The sequence below is a fragment of the Salvelinus fontinalis genome, chromosome 1 (assembly GCF_029448725.1).
Source record: "Salvelinus fontinalis isolate EN_2023a chromosome 1, ASM2944872v1, whole genome shotgun sequence".
In the NCBI taxonomy this organism is placed as follows: Eukaryota; Metazoa; Chordata; class Actinopteri; order Salmoniformes; family Salmonidae; genus Salvelinus; species Salvelinus fontinalis.
In genome coordinates this window covers 11353072-11367143 of record NC_074665.1, presented here as the reverse complement: position 1 = coordinate 11367143, position 14072 = coordinate 11353072, and the positions used below count along the sequence as shown (strand labels likewise).

Genomic DNA, 14072 nt, shown 5'->3' with positions numbered 1-14072 from the left:
GAGAAAAAATATTTTCTTTTGCGGATGGAAAATTTCTGGAATCTTTACATGTTGCATTTATATTTTTGTTCAGTAAAGGTTGCCTACCCGCACTGTATCTGCAAGATGTTGGCTACAGCGTATATGCCAAGACCAGAGTGGGCACATTTGCTATATAACACAACAGTTTTTGTGACAAAACCATCAGTTGAGTTGAAAATGCGATTCAAACCATTTCATCTTGTATTTTTCATTCGGTACATGGGAATTTAACAGCGAAAGTTATTTTATATACGCTACGTCATCACACACAGCTTTCTGCAAAGAGTCATTTTAATGGAAACACATCTCTGCTGGAATAAGTTTCAGCAGTTGGATGTGTAATTACACAGTCCTTGTTCTAGAGGTGTTTATGACTGATGCCGCTAAACCCTATTACCATGTAATAGCATAGTAATACTACGTTGTTACTACGTTGCTACTACGTTGTGACTATGGTTTTACTATGTTGTTATTCTGTTGTTACTGTGTTGTTACTGTGTTGTTACTATGTTGTTACTGTGTTGTTACTGTGTTGTTACTGTGTTGTTACTATGTTGTTACTGTGTTGTTACTGTGTTGTTACTACGTTGCTACTACGTTGTGACTATGGTTTTACTATGTTGTTATTGTGTTGTTACTGTGTTGTTACTACGTTGTTACTGTGTTGTTATTGTGTTGTTACTGTGTTACTGCGTTGTTACTATGTTGTTACTGTGTTGTCACTGTGTTGTTACTGTGTTGTTACTACGTTGCTACTACGTTGTGACTATGGTTTTACTATGTTGTTATTGTGTTGTTATTGTGTTGTTACTGTGTTGTTACTACGTTGTTACTGTGTTGTTACTACGTTGTTAATATGGTGTTACTATGTTGTTTTTGTGTTGTTACTGTGTTGTTACTGTGTTGTTACTGTGTTGTTACTGTGTTGTTACTGTGTTGTCACTGTGTTGTTACTGTGTTGTTACTGTGTTGTTACTGTGTTGTTACTGTGTTGTTACTGTGTTGTTAATATGGTGTTACTGTGTTGTTACTGTTTTGTTACTGTGTTGTTACTGTGTTGTTACTGTGTTGTTACTGTGTTGTTACTGTGTTGTTGCTATGTTGTTAATATGGTGTTACTGTGCTGTTACCGTGTCGTTACTGTGTTACTACGTTGTTACTGTGCTGTTACTGTGTTGTTACTACGTTGTTAATATGGTGTTACTGTGCTGTTACCGTGTCGTTACTGTGTTGTTACTGTGTTGTTACTGTGTTGCTACTGTGTTGTTACTGTGTTGGTACTGTGTTGTCACTTTGTTGTTACTGTGTTGTTACTGTGTTGGTACTGTGTTGTCACTGTGATGTTACTGTGTTGTCACTGTGTTGTCACTGTGATGTTACAACGGTGTTACTGTGTTGTTACTGTGTAGTTACTGTGTTGTTACTGTGTTGTTACTGTGTTGTTACTGTGTTGTTACTACGGTGTTACTGTGTTGTTACTGTGTTGTTACTGTGTTGTTACTGTGTTGTTACTGTGTTGTTACCTTGTTGTTACTGTGTTGTCACTGTGTTGTTACTGTGATGTCACTATGTTGTTACTGTGTTGTTACTGTGTTGTCACTGTGTTGTTACTGTGTTGTTACTGTGTTGTCACTGTGTTGTCACTGTGATGTTACAACGGTGTTACTGTGTTGTTACTGTGTTGTTACTGTGTTGTTACTACGGTGTTACTGTGTTGTTACTACGGTGCTACTGTGTTGTTACTGTGTTGTTACTGTGTTGTCACTGTGTTGTTACTGTGTTGTTACTACGGTGTTACTACGGTGTTACTACGGTGTTACTGTGTAGTTATTGTGTTGTTACTGTGTTGTTACTACAGTGTTACTGTGTTGTTACTGTGTTGTTACTGTGTTGTTACTGTGTTGTTACTGTGTTGTTACTGTGTTGTCACTACGATGTTACTACGGTGTTACTACGGTGTTACTGTGTTGTTACTGTGTTGTTACTACGGTGTTACTGTGTTGTTACTACGGTGTTACTGTGTTGTTACTGTGTTGTTACTGTGTTGTTACTACGGTGTTACTGTGTTGTTACTACGGTGTTACTGTATTGTTACTGTGTTGTTACTACGGTGTTACTGTGTTGTTACTGTGTTGTTACTGAGGTGTTACTGTGTTGTTACTACGGTGTTACTGTGTTGTTACTACGGTGTTACTGTGTTGTTACTACGGTGTTACTGTGTTGTGACTGTGTTGTTACTACGGTGTTACTGTGTTGTTACTGTGTTGTTACTACGGTGTTACTACGGTGTTACTACGGTGTTACTGTGTTGTTACTGTGTTGTTACTACGGTGTTACTGTGTTGTTACTGTGTTGTTACTATGGCGTTACTGTGTTGTTACTGTGTTGTTACTGTGTTGTTACTGTGTTGTTACTGTGTTGGTACTACGTTTTTATCTTGTTGTTACTGTGTTGTTACTGTTGTCACTGTGTTGTTACTACGGTGTTACTACGTTGTTACTGTGTTGTTACTGTGTTGTTACTGTGTTGTTACTGTGTTGTCACTACGATGTTACTACGGTGTTACTACGGTGTTACTGTATTGTTACTGTGTTGTTACTACGGTGTTACTGTGTTGTCACTGTTGTCACTGTGTTGTTACTGTGTTGTTACTACGGTGTTACTGTGTTGTTACTGTGTTGTTACTGTGTTGTTACTGTGTTGTTACGACGTTGTTACGACGTTGTTACTATGTTCTTACTACAGCTATTACAGTGTAGTTGCACAGTAATAGGGGGCAACTTAATGTAGTTTTACAAACCGCGATCATATCAAGGACCATTCATCCCATCATCCATAACCCAGGCAGTGAGTGTAGGTCAAGTGGTGTCTCTGTCTGTCTCTTAGAGACAGATGAATCTTCACCGTTACAGTGGAGGTTAATGATATGGTGAATCGGTCACTGGTCCAACTCCCTTACCTAACTTCCCCCTTAATTTATGTGTCTCTCATTCCCATCCCATCCCTCCCTCCCTCCCTCATTGCTTTCTTTTTCTCACCTCCCTCCCTCTCCTCAATCTCCTCTCCCTCTCCCATTTGTCCCTCTTTCCCATCCCCTTGCCTCTCTCTCTCTCTCTCTCTCTCTCTCTCTCTCTCTCTCTCGCTCTCTCTCTCTCTCTCTCTCTCTCTTTCTCTCTCTCTCCCTCCCTCTCTCCTTTTGTAGGAGTGCTGTGGCTGTGTATCGTGGCAGAGTGTCTTTATATTCTCCTCCTGGCCACCGGAGGCATCCTCATGTCCATAGAGGCATGTCACTTAGGAAATGTCATCAACGGACTCAAACTCAACGCCTTCGCTGCCATGTTCACTGTCCTGTCAGGTAACAGCACTTTACATCCTCTCGTATGTGTGTGTGCGTGCCTCTTGCTATTGAGTCAGTCAGTTTTCTCCTCTCCTCATTATTCCTCTCAGGTAGAAAAGTATTTTGTTTGTTTGTTTGTTGCTGATTGGGACTACAGAAACCCTGCAGATCAACACGGTCTTCACACTGGCAGCTTTAGGCAGCTTTACTCAGTGAGGGGCCCTAAAACAGGCACTTACCCATGGAACACTGCTCACTGCTATCTGTGGGTCTGCAGACTGGACTGGACTTGAAGTCTACTCTTCCATGTATACTATGAGGCGTTGTCTTTTTCAGACAGCTTGTCGAGTTTTATCTGGATCGGTATTCATTTGGTCCTGTCATCTGAGTTTTTCTGCAGACACAATACTTCAGTGTTCTGTTGGCTATGTGATGGTTTAGGTGTTTTGTTGGCTATGTGATGGTTTAGGTGTTTTGTTGGCTATGTGATGGTCTAGGTGTTTTGTTGGCTATGTGATGGTCTAGATGTTCTGTTGGCTAAGTGATGGTCTAGATGTTCTTTTGACTAAGTGATGGTCTAGGTCAGGTGTGGCTCTTTTGATGATTGCATCTGGCTCGCAGATAAAACAAAATATTCTCAATTTGTTTTTCCTTTTTTTTAAATAAATTTTATCCCCTTTTCTCCCCAATTTTCGTGGTATCCAATCGCTAGTAATTACTATCTTGTCTCATCGCTACAACTCCCGTACGGGCTCGGGAGAGACGAAGGTCGAAAGCCATGCGTCCTCCGAAGCACAACCCAACCAAGCCGCACAGCTTCTTAACACAGCGCGCCTCCAACCCGGAAGCCAGCCGCACCAATGTGTCGGAGGAAACACCGTGCACCCGCCCCCCTCGGTTAGCGCGCACTGCGCCCGGCCCGCCACAGGAGTCGCTGGAGCGCGATGAGACAAGGATATCTCTACCGGCCAAACCCTCCCTAACCCGGACGACGCTAAGCCAATTGTGCGTAGCCCCAACGACCTCCCGGTCGCGGCCGGCTGCGACAGAGCCTGGGCGCGAACCCAGAGACTCTGGTGGCGCAGCTAGCAATGCGATGCAGTGCTCTAGACCACTGCGCCACCCGGGAGGCCTATTCTCACTTGTTTTAATCCATCCATCGATTTTTCACTGCTCATGTCCTGTTCAGGGCTGCAGGAGAAATTGTCCATTATTTGAATTAAATGATGCTGGCCTACGTTGGCCGTTGCTAGGTAAAACAGCTAAACGCCTCCTTTTGAATCAGTCTGCTCGGTCATTAGCTCAAAGCTAACCCTTCGGCGAAGAAGATGGCGAAAAGAAAAAAAGATGACGAGTATCGTACATTTCAGGACGAATGGACCGAAGAATTCGCCTTTGTGGAGAGAGCAGGTTCTGCGGTGTGTCTAATTTGCAATGAATAAATTACATCGATGAAACGGTCGAATGTAAAGCGGCACTTTGACAAATTCAGAGGCTTATTATACTGACATTTAGTTGAATTCACTTTTAAAATATATTATATGGCTCTCACTGAAATAAATTTCCAAATTTTTTGCTTTCATGGCTCTCTTAGTCAAAAAGGTTCCCGACCCCTGGTCTAGGTCTTGGCTGTCTCCTAACCTCTTGGCTGTCTCTTAACCTCTTGACTGTCATCCAAACCTCTTGGCTGTCATCCCAACCTTTTGGCTGTCATCCCAACCTCTTGGCAGTCTCCAAACCTCTTGTCTTGCATCCAGGTCATTTGCGGTCGTTTGGCACTCGTCTGATGTTGGTTATTCAATGTTTTTGTTCTTGATGAAGGCATTAACAGTGACCTCAGAAATCCACAAAATGTATCATCGAACTGAACTGTGAAACATAACGGGGATATTTTTATTGGCAATGTTGGCTGAAATGAGGGTCATCAGCAATTACTACTGTAGATAGAATTTGGTTCGCAGATATAAACCAAGCGTTTAATGGAATGGATGACCAAACCACCTCAAATCAACCACTGATTTAACTGGCATGTAAAAACACAGTTAAAATGTACTCAAATGAACATAGTCTCGTCTCACAGGAGGTATCCTGTCCTGCCTACAGTCTCACAGGAGGTATCCTGTCCTGCCTACAGTCTCATCTCACAGGAGGTATCCTGTCCTGCCTACAGTCATCTCACAGGAGGTATCCTGTCCTGCCTACAGTCTCATCTCACAGGAGGTATCCTGTCCTGCCTACAGTCTCATCTCACAGGAGGTATCCTGTCCTGCCTACAGTATCATCTCACAGGAGTTATCCTGTCCTGTCTACAGTCTCATCTCACAGGAGTTATCCTGTCCTGTCTACAGTCTCATCTCACAGGAGTTATCCTGTCCTGCCTACAGTCTCACCTCACAGGAGTTATCCTGTCCTGTCTACAGTCTCATCTCACAGGAGTTATCCTGTCCTGTCTACAGTCTCATCTCACAGGAGTTATCCTGTCCTGTCTACAGTCTCATCTCACAGGAGGTATCCTGTCCTGTCTACAGTCTCATCTCACAGGAGTTATCCTGTTCTGTCTACAGTCTCATCTCACAGGAGTTATCCTGTCCTGCCTACAGTCTCATCTCACAGGAGTTATCCTGTCCTGTCTACAGTCTCATCTCACAGGAGTTATCCTGTCCTGTCTACAGTCTCATCTCACAGGAGTTATCCTGTCCTGTCTACAGTCTCATCTCACAGGAGTTATCCTGTCCTGTCTACAGTCTCATCTCACAGGAGTTATCCTGTCCTGTCTACAGTCTCATCTCAAAGGAGGTATCCTGTCCTGTCTACAGTCTCATCTCACAGGAGGTATCCTGTCCTGTCTACAGTCTCATCTCACAGGAGGTATCCTGTCCTGTCTACAGTCTCATCTCACAGGAGGTATCCTGTCCTGTCTACAGTCTCATCTCACAGGAGGTATCCTGTCCTGCCTACAGTCTCATAGGAGTTATCCTGTCCTGCCTACAGTCTCATCTCACAGGAGGTATCCTGTCCTGCCTACAGTCTCACAGGAGGTATCCTGTCCTGCCTACAGTCCCATCTCACAGGAGGTATCCTGTCCTGCCTACAGTCTCACAGGAGGTATCCTGTCCTGCCTACAGTCTCATCTCACAGGAGGTATCCTGTCCTGCCTACAGTCTCATCTCACAGGAGGTATCCTGTCCTGTCTACAGTCTCATCTCACAGGAGGTATCCTGTCCTGTCTACAGTCTCATCTCACAGGAGGTATCCTGTCCTGCCTACAGTCTCATAGGAGTTATTCTGTCCTGCCTACAGTCTCATCTCACAGGAGTTATCCTGTCCTGCCTACAGTCCCATCTCACAGGAGGTATCCTGTCCTGCCTACAGTCTCACAGGAGGTATCCTGTCCTGCCTACAGTCTCATCTCACAGGAGTTATCCTGTTCTGTCTACAGTCTCATGTCACAGGAGTTATCCTGTCCTGCCTACAGTCTCATCTCACAGGAGGTATCCTGTCCTGTCTACAGTCTCATCTCAGAGGAGGTATCCTGTCCTGCCTACAGTCTCATCTCACAGGAGGTATCCTGTCCTAACTACAGTCTAATCTCACAGGAGTTATCCTGTTCTGTCTACAGTCTCATGTCACAGGAGTTATCCTGTCCTGTCTACAGTCTCATCTCAGAGGAGGTATCCTGTCCTGCCTACAGTCTCACAGGAGGTATCCTGTCCTGCCTACAGTCTCATCTCACAGGAATTATCCTGTTCTGTCTACAGTCTCATCTCACAGGAGTTATCCTGTTCTGTCTACAGTCTCATCTCACAGGAGTTATCCTGTTCTGCCTACAGTCTCATCTTAGAGGAGTTATCCTGTCCTGTCTACAGTCTCATCTCAGAGGAGGTATCCTGTTCTGTCTACAGTCTCATCTCAGAGGAGGTATCCTGTCCTGCCTACAGTCTCACAGGAGGTATCCTGTCCTGCCTACAGTCTCACAGGAGGTATCCTGTCCTGCCTACAGTCTCATCTCACAGGAGTTATCCTGTTCTGTCTACAGTCTCATCTCACAGGAGTTATCCTGTTCTGTCTACAGTCTCATCTCACAGGAGTTATCCATCTATAGCCACATCTATACCCACATCCATACCCACATCCATACCCACATCTATACCCACATATACAGTGGGGCAAAAAAGTATTTAGTCAGCCACCAATTGTGCAAGTTCTCCCACTTAAAAAGATGAGAGGCCTGTAATTTTCATCATAGGTACACTTCAACTATGACAGACAAAATGAGAAAAAACAATCCAGAAAATCACATTGTAGGATTTTTTATTAATTTATTTGCAAATTATGGTGGAAAATAAGTATTTGGTCAATAACAAAAGTTTATCTCAATACTTTGTTATATACCCTTTGTTGGCAATGACAGAGGTCAAACGTTTTCTGTAAGTCTTCACAAGGTTTTCACACACTGTTGCTGGTATTTTGGCCCATTCCTCCATGCAGATCTCCTCTAGAGCAGTGATGTTTTGGGGCTGTTGCTGGGCAACACGGACTTTCAACTCCCTCCAAAGATTTTCTATGGGGTTGAAATCTGGAGACTGGCTAGGCCACTCCTGTAACGGCTTTCCTCCTCCTCTTCATCAGAAGAGGAGGAGCAGGGATTGAACCAAAATGCAGCGGAGTTTGAAGACATATTTATTAAAGAAAACACAAACTCGATTATACACTAACAAAACAACAAACGACGTAGACGCACCTGAACATAAGAACTTACATATAACGAAGAACGCATGAAACAGGAACAGACTACATAAACCGAAAAACAAACAAACCGAAAACAGTCCCGTGTGGCGCAACGACATACACAGACACAGGAGACAACCACCCACAACGAACACTGTGAAAACACCTACCTAAATATGACTCTTAATTAGAGGAACGCCAAACACCTGCCTCTAATTAAGAGCCATACCAGGCAACCCATAAACCAACATAGAAACAGAAAACATAGAATGCCCACCCAAACTCACATCCTGACCAACTAACACATAAAACAAACTAACAGAAATAGGTCAGGAACGTGACAACTCCAGGACCTTGAAATGCTTCTTACGAAGCCACTCCTTCGTTGCCCGGGCGGTGTGTTTGGGATCATTTTCATGCTGAAAGACCCAGCCACGTTTCATCTTCAATGCCCTTGCTGATGGAAGGAGGTTTTCACTCAAAATCTCACGATACATGGCCCCATTCATTCTTTCCTTTACACGGATCAGTCGTCCTGGTCCCTTTGCAGAAAAACAGCCCCAAAGCATGATGTTTCTACCCCCATGCTTCACAGTAGGTATGTTGTTCTTTGGATGCAACTCAGCATTCTTTGTCCTCCAAACACGACGAGTTGAGTTTTTACCAAAAAGTTATATTTTGGTTTCATCTGACTATATGACATTCTCCCAATCTTCTTTTGGATCATCCAAATGCTCTCTAGCAAACTTCAGACGGGCCTGGACATGTGCTGGCTTAAGCAGGGGGACACGTCTGGCACTGCAGGATTTGAGTCCCTGGCGGCGTAGTGTGTTACTGATGGTAGGCTTTGTTACTCTGGTCCCAGCTCTCTGCAGGTCATTCACTAGGTCCTCCCGTGTGGATCTGGGATTTTTGCTCACCGTTCTTGTGATCATTTTGACCCCACGGGGTGAGATCTTGCGTGGAGCCCCAGATCGAGGGAGATTATCAGTTGTCTTGTAAGTCTTCCATTTCCTAATAATTGTTCCCACAGTTGATTTCTTCAAACCAAGCTGCTTACCTATTGCAGATTCAGTCTTCTCAGCCTGGTGCAGGTCTACAATTTTGTTTCTGGTGTCCTTTGACAGCTCTTTGGTCTTGGCCATATTGAAGTTTGGAGTGTGACTGTTTGAGGTTGTGGACAGGTGTCTTTTATACTGATAACAAGTTCAAACAGGTGCCATTAATACAGGTAACGAGTGGAGGACAGAGGAGCCTCTTAAAGAAGAAGTTACAGGTCTGTGAGAGCCAGACATCTTGCTTGTTTGTAGGTGACCAAATACTTATTTTCCACCACAATTTGCAAATAAATTCTTTAAAAATCCTACAATGTGATTTTCTGGATTGTTTTTTCTCATTTTGTCTGTCATAGATGAAGTGTACCTATGAGGAAAATTACAGGCCTCTCTCATCTTTTTAAGTGGGAGAACTTGCACAATTGGTGGCTGACTAAATACTTTTTTGCCCCACTGTATACCCACATCCATACCCACATCTATACCCTCATCTATACCCACATCTATACCCACATCTATACCCACATCCATACCCGCATCTATACCCACACCCATACCCACATCTATACCCACATCCATACCCACATCTATACCCACATCTATACCCACATCTATACCCACATCTATACCCACATCCATACCCACAACCATACCCACAGCTATACCCACATCTATACCTACATCTCTACCCACAGCTCTACCCACATCTATACCAACATATATACCCACATCCATACCCACATCCATACCCACAGCTATACCCCATCTATACCCAAATCTCTACATACATCTCTACCCACATCTATACCCACATCTCTACCTACATCTCTACCCACATCTCTACCCACATCTATATCCACATCTATACCCACATATATACCCTCATCTATACCCACATATATCCCCACATCTATACCCACATCTATACCCAGATATATCCCCACATCCATACCCAGATATATCCCCACATCTATACCCGGATATATACCCACATCTATACCCACATCTATACCCACATCCATACCCACGTCTATACCCAGATATATCCCCACATCTATACCCACATCTATACCCACATCTATACCCGGATATATACCCACATCTATACCCACATCCATACCCACAGCTATACCCACATCTATACCTACATCTCTACCTACATCTATACCCACATCTATACCCAGATATATCCGCACATCCATACCCAGATATATCCCCACATCTATACCCGGATATATACCCACATCTATACCCACATCTATACCCACATCTATACCCACATCTATACCCGCATCCATACCCACATCCATACCCGCATCCATACCCACATCTATACCCACATCTATACCCACATCCATACCCGCATCCATACCCACATCTATAACCACATCTATACCCACATCTATACCCACATCTCTACCTACATCTCTACCCACATCTATACCCACATATATACCCTCATCTATACCCAGATATATACCCACATCTATACCCACATCCATACCCACAGCTATACCCACATCTCTACCCACATCTCTACCCACATCTATACCCACATATATACCCTCATCTATACCCAGATATATCCCCGCATCTATACCCACATCCATACCCACATCTCTACCCACATCTATACCCACATCTATACCCACATCTCTACCCACATCTCTACCCACATCTATACCCACATATATACCCTCATCTATACCCAGATATATACCCACATCTATACCCACATCCATACCCACAGCTATTCCCACATCTCTACCCACATCTCTACCCACATCTATACCCACATATATACCCTCATCTATACCCAGATATATACCCACATCTATACCCACATCCATACCCACAGCTATTCCCACATCTATCCCCACATCTATACCCACATATATACCCACATCCATACCCACATCTATACCCATATATATCCCCACATCTATACCCACATCTATACTCACATCTATACCCACATCTATACCCATATATATCCCCACATCTATACCCACATCTATACCCACATATATACCCACATCTATACCCAGATATATCCCCACATCCATACCCACATCCATACCCACATCTCTACCCACATCTATGCCCACATCTATACCCACATCTATACCCACACCTATACCCAGATATATCCCCACATCTATACCCGCATCCATACCCACATCTATACCCGGGTATATACCCGCATCTATACCCAGATATATCCCCACATCTATACCCCCATCTATACCCGGATATATACCCACATCTATACCCACGTCTATACCCGGATATATACCCACATCTATACCCAGATATATCCCCACATCTATACCCACATCTATACCCAGATATATACCCATATATATCCCCACATCTATACCCACATCTCTACCCACATCTATACCCACATATATACCCACATCTATACCCAGATATATCCCCACATCTATACCCACATATATACCCACATCCATACCCACATCTATACCCATATATATCCCCACATCTATACCCACATCTATACTCACATCTACATTTACATTTTTACATTTACATTTAAGTCATTTAGCAGACGCTCTTATCCAGAGCGACTTACAAATTGGTGCATTCACCTAATGACATCCAGTGGAACAGCCACTTTACAATAGTGCATCTACATCTTTTAAGGGGGGGGGGGGGGGGCAGAAGGATTGCTTTATCCTATCCTAGGTATTCCTTGAAGAGGTGGGGTTTCAGGTGTCTCCGGAAGGTGGTGATTGACTCCGCTGTCCTGGCGTCGTGAGGGAGTTTGTTCCACCATTGGGGTGCCAGAGCAGCGAACAGTTTTGATTGGGCTGAGCGGGAACTGTACTTCCTCAGTGGTAGGGAGGCGAGCAGGCCAGAGGTGGATGAACGCAGTGCCCTTGTTTGGGTGTAGGGCCTGATCAGAGCCTGAAGGTACTGAGGTGCCGTTCCCCTCACAGCTCCGTAGGCAAGCACCATGGTCTTGTAGCGGATCTATACCCACATCTATACCCATATATATCCCCACATCTATACCCGCATCCATACCCACATCTATACCCACATCTATACCCACATCTATACTCAGATATATCCCCACATATATACCCGCATCCATACCCACATCTATACCCACATCTATACCCACATCCATACCCACATCTATACCCACATCCATACCCACATCCATACCCACATCCATGCCCACACATGCAGTCAGAGCGGTCCCTGGCCTTTTGGGGGCCCTAAGCGAAATGTTGTTGCCCCTCTCTTGAGAGAGGAGAGAAGAATTTGAAGTTACAGAGTTAATTTCCTGCTATTCTACACATTTTGTCATGGGGCGTAGAGAAAATGTTGCCGTTTTATAACAAGTTTGCTGCAATTCCAAACATTTTGTCTTTGGGCGGAGATAAGATTGCCCTAATTTATTACACGTTTCATGCATTTCTACTCGTTTTGCCATGGTGCGGAGAGAAATATTTGCGGTGTTACAGCTAATTTCCTTCAATTCTACACATTCTGCCATAGGATGGAGAGAACTTTTTGCAGTTTTTATTAATATGATATCTGAGTGAGAGTGACTAACAAAATCAATGGCTGCCCCCCGGTTGATAATTCAACCATCATTACTACAAGTTCGGCTAGACTAATTTATCAATGTAAAAAATGTTAGCTGACATGTTTTAATGGAGTGACTGTAAGTAAATAAAACTGAGAAACTGTTGATCCACAAACACATTTTGAAATTTGCACCTTGTCTCTTCTATTATTCTAAATCTCAACAGTAAATTGATACCCCGACTGAGTTCCAAATATATATATATGTATTTATTTATTTTGTAGAAGTCATCTGCCGGCCTAGAGAAAGAAGGTCGGCCGCCAGCTGCCAATCCTTGATCCAAAGGAATCAGTAAGAGGGTTTTCCTTTGTGACTGTTTTTATTGTGTTCATCTAGGTTATAGAGAAGCAGTTTACCTAGCTCAGCATCTTGTTGTAATGGTTTCTACAGGAATGCTAGAGGCCAGAGAATAGAGAAACCCTTATTAAACTAATTGATTGTGGGTTGTATGGAGAGAGGGAGAGAGAGAGGGAGAGAGAGAGAGGGAGAGAGAGAGGGAGAGGGAGAGGGAGAGGGAGAGGGAGAGAGAGAGAGAGAGAGGGGAGGAGAGAGGGGGAGAGAGAGAGGGAGAGAGAGAGGGAGAGAGAGAGGGAGAGAGAGAGAGGGGGAGAGAGAGGGAGAGAGAGAGATGGTATGAAGGGAGAGAGAGGGGGTTATGAAGGGAGAGAGATGAGGATATGAAGGGAGAGAGAGGGGGGTATGAAGGGTGAGAGAGGGGAGTATGAAGGGAGAGAGATGGGGGTATGAAGGGAGAGAGAGGGGGGTATGAAGGGAGAGAGAGGTTGTTATAGAGAGAGAGCGAGAGAGAGAGGGGAGTATGAAGGGAGAGAGAGGGGGTTATAGAGAGAGAGGGGGGGGCATGACGGGAGAGAGATGAGGGTATGAAGGGAGAGAGATGAGGGTATGAAGGGAGAGAGAGAGAGAGGGAGGGAGAGGGAGGGAGAGAGAGAGATGGTATGAAGGGAGAGAGAGGGGGGTATGAAGGGAGAGAGATGAGGGTATGAAGGGAGAGAGATACGGGTATTAAGGGAGATATATGAGGGTATGAAGGGAGAGAGAGGGGGTGAAGAGAGAGAGAGAGGGGGGGGTATGAAGGGAGAGAGAGGGGAGTATGAAGGGAGAGAGAGAGGGGGTATGAAGGGAGAGAGAGGGGAGTATGAAGGGGGAGAGAGAGGGGGTATGAAGGGAGAGAGAGGGGGGTATGAAGGGGGAGAGAGAGGGGGTTATAGAGAGAGAGAGAGAGAGAGAGAGAGAGAGGAGAGAGAGGGGGGGGGGAGTTTGAAGGGAGAGAGATGAGGGTTTGAAGGGA

The 14072-nt window shown here is 44.4% G+C and overlaps 1 protein-coding gene across 1 annotated transcript in view; it reads left to right on the top strand.

Moving 5' to 3' along the window:
- LOC129815592 (germ cell-specific gene 1-like protein) overlaps positions 1–14072 on the top strand; it is a 55343-nt gene that overhangs the window by 17218 nt on the left and 24053 nt on the right. Inside the window, exon 3 of the mRNA XM_055869584.1 lies at positions 3224–3376. Within this exon, the coding sequence (XP_055725559.1) occupies positions 3224–3376 (153 nt within the window). The remainder of the gene's footprint in view (positions 1–3223; positions 3377–14072) is intronic.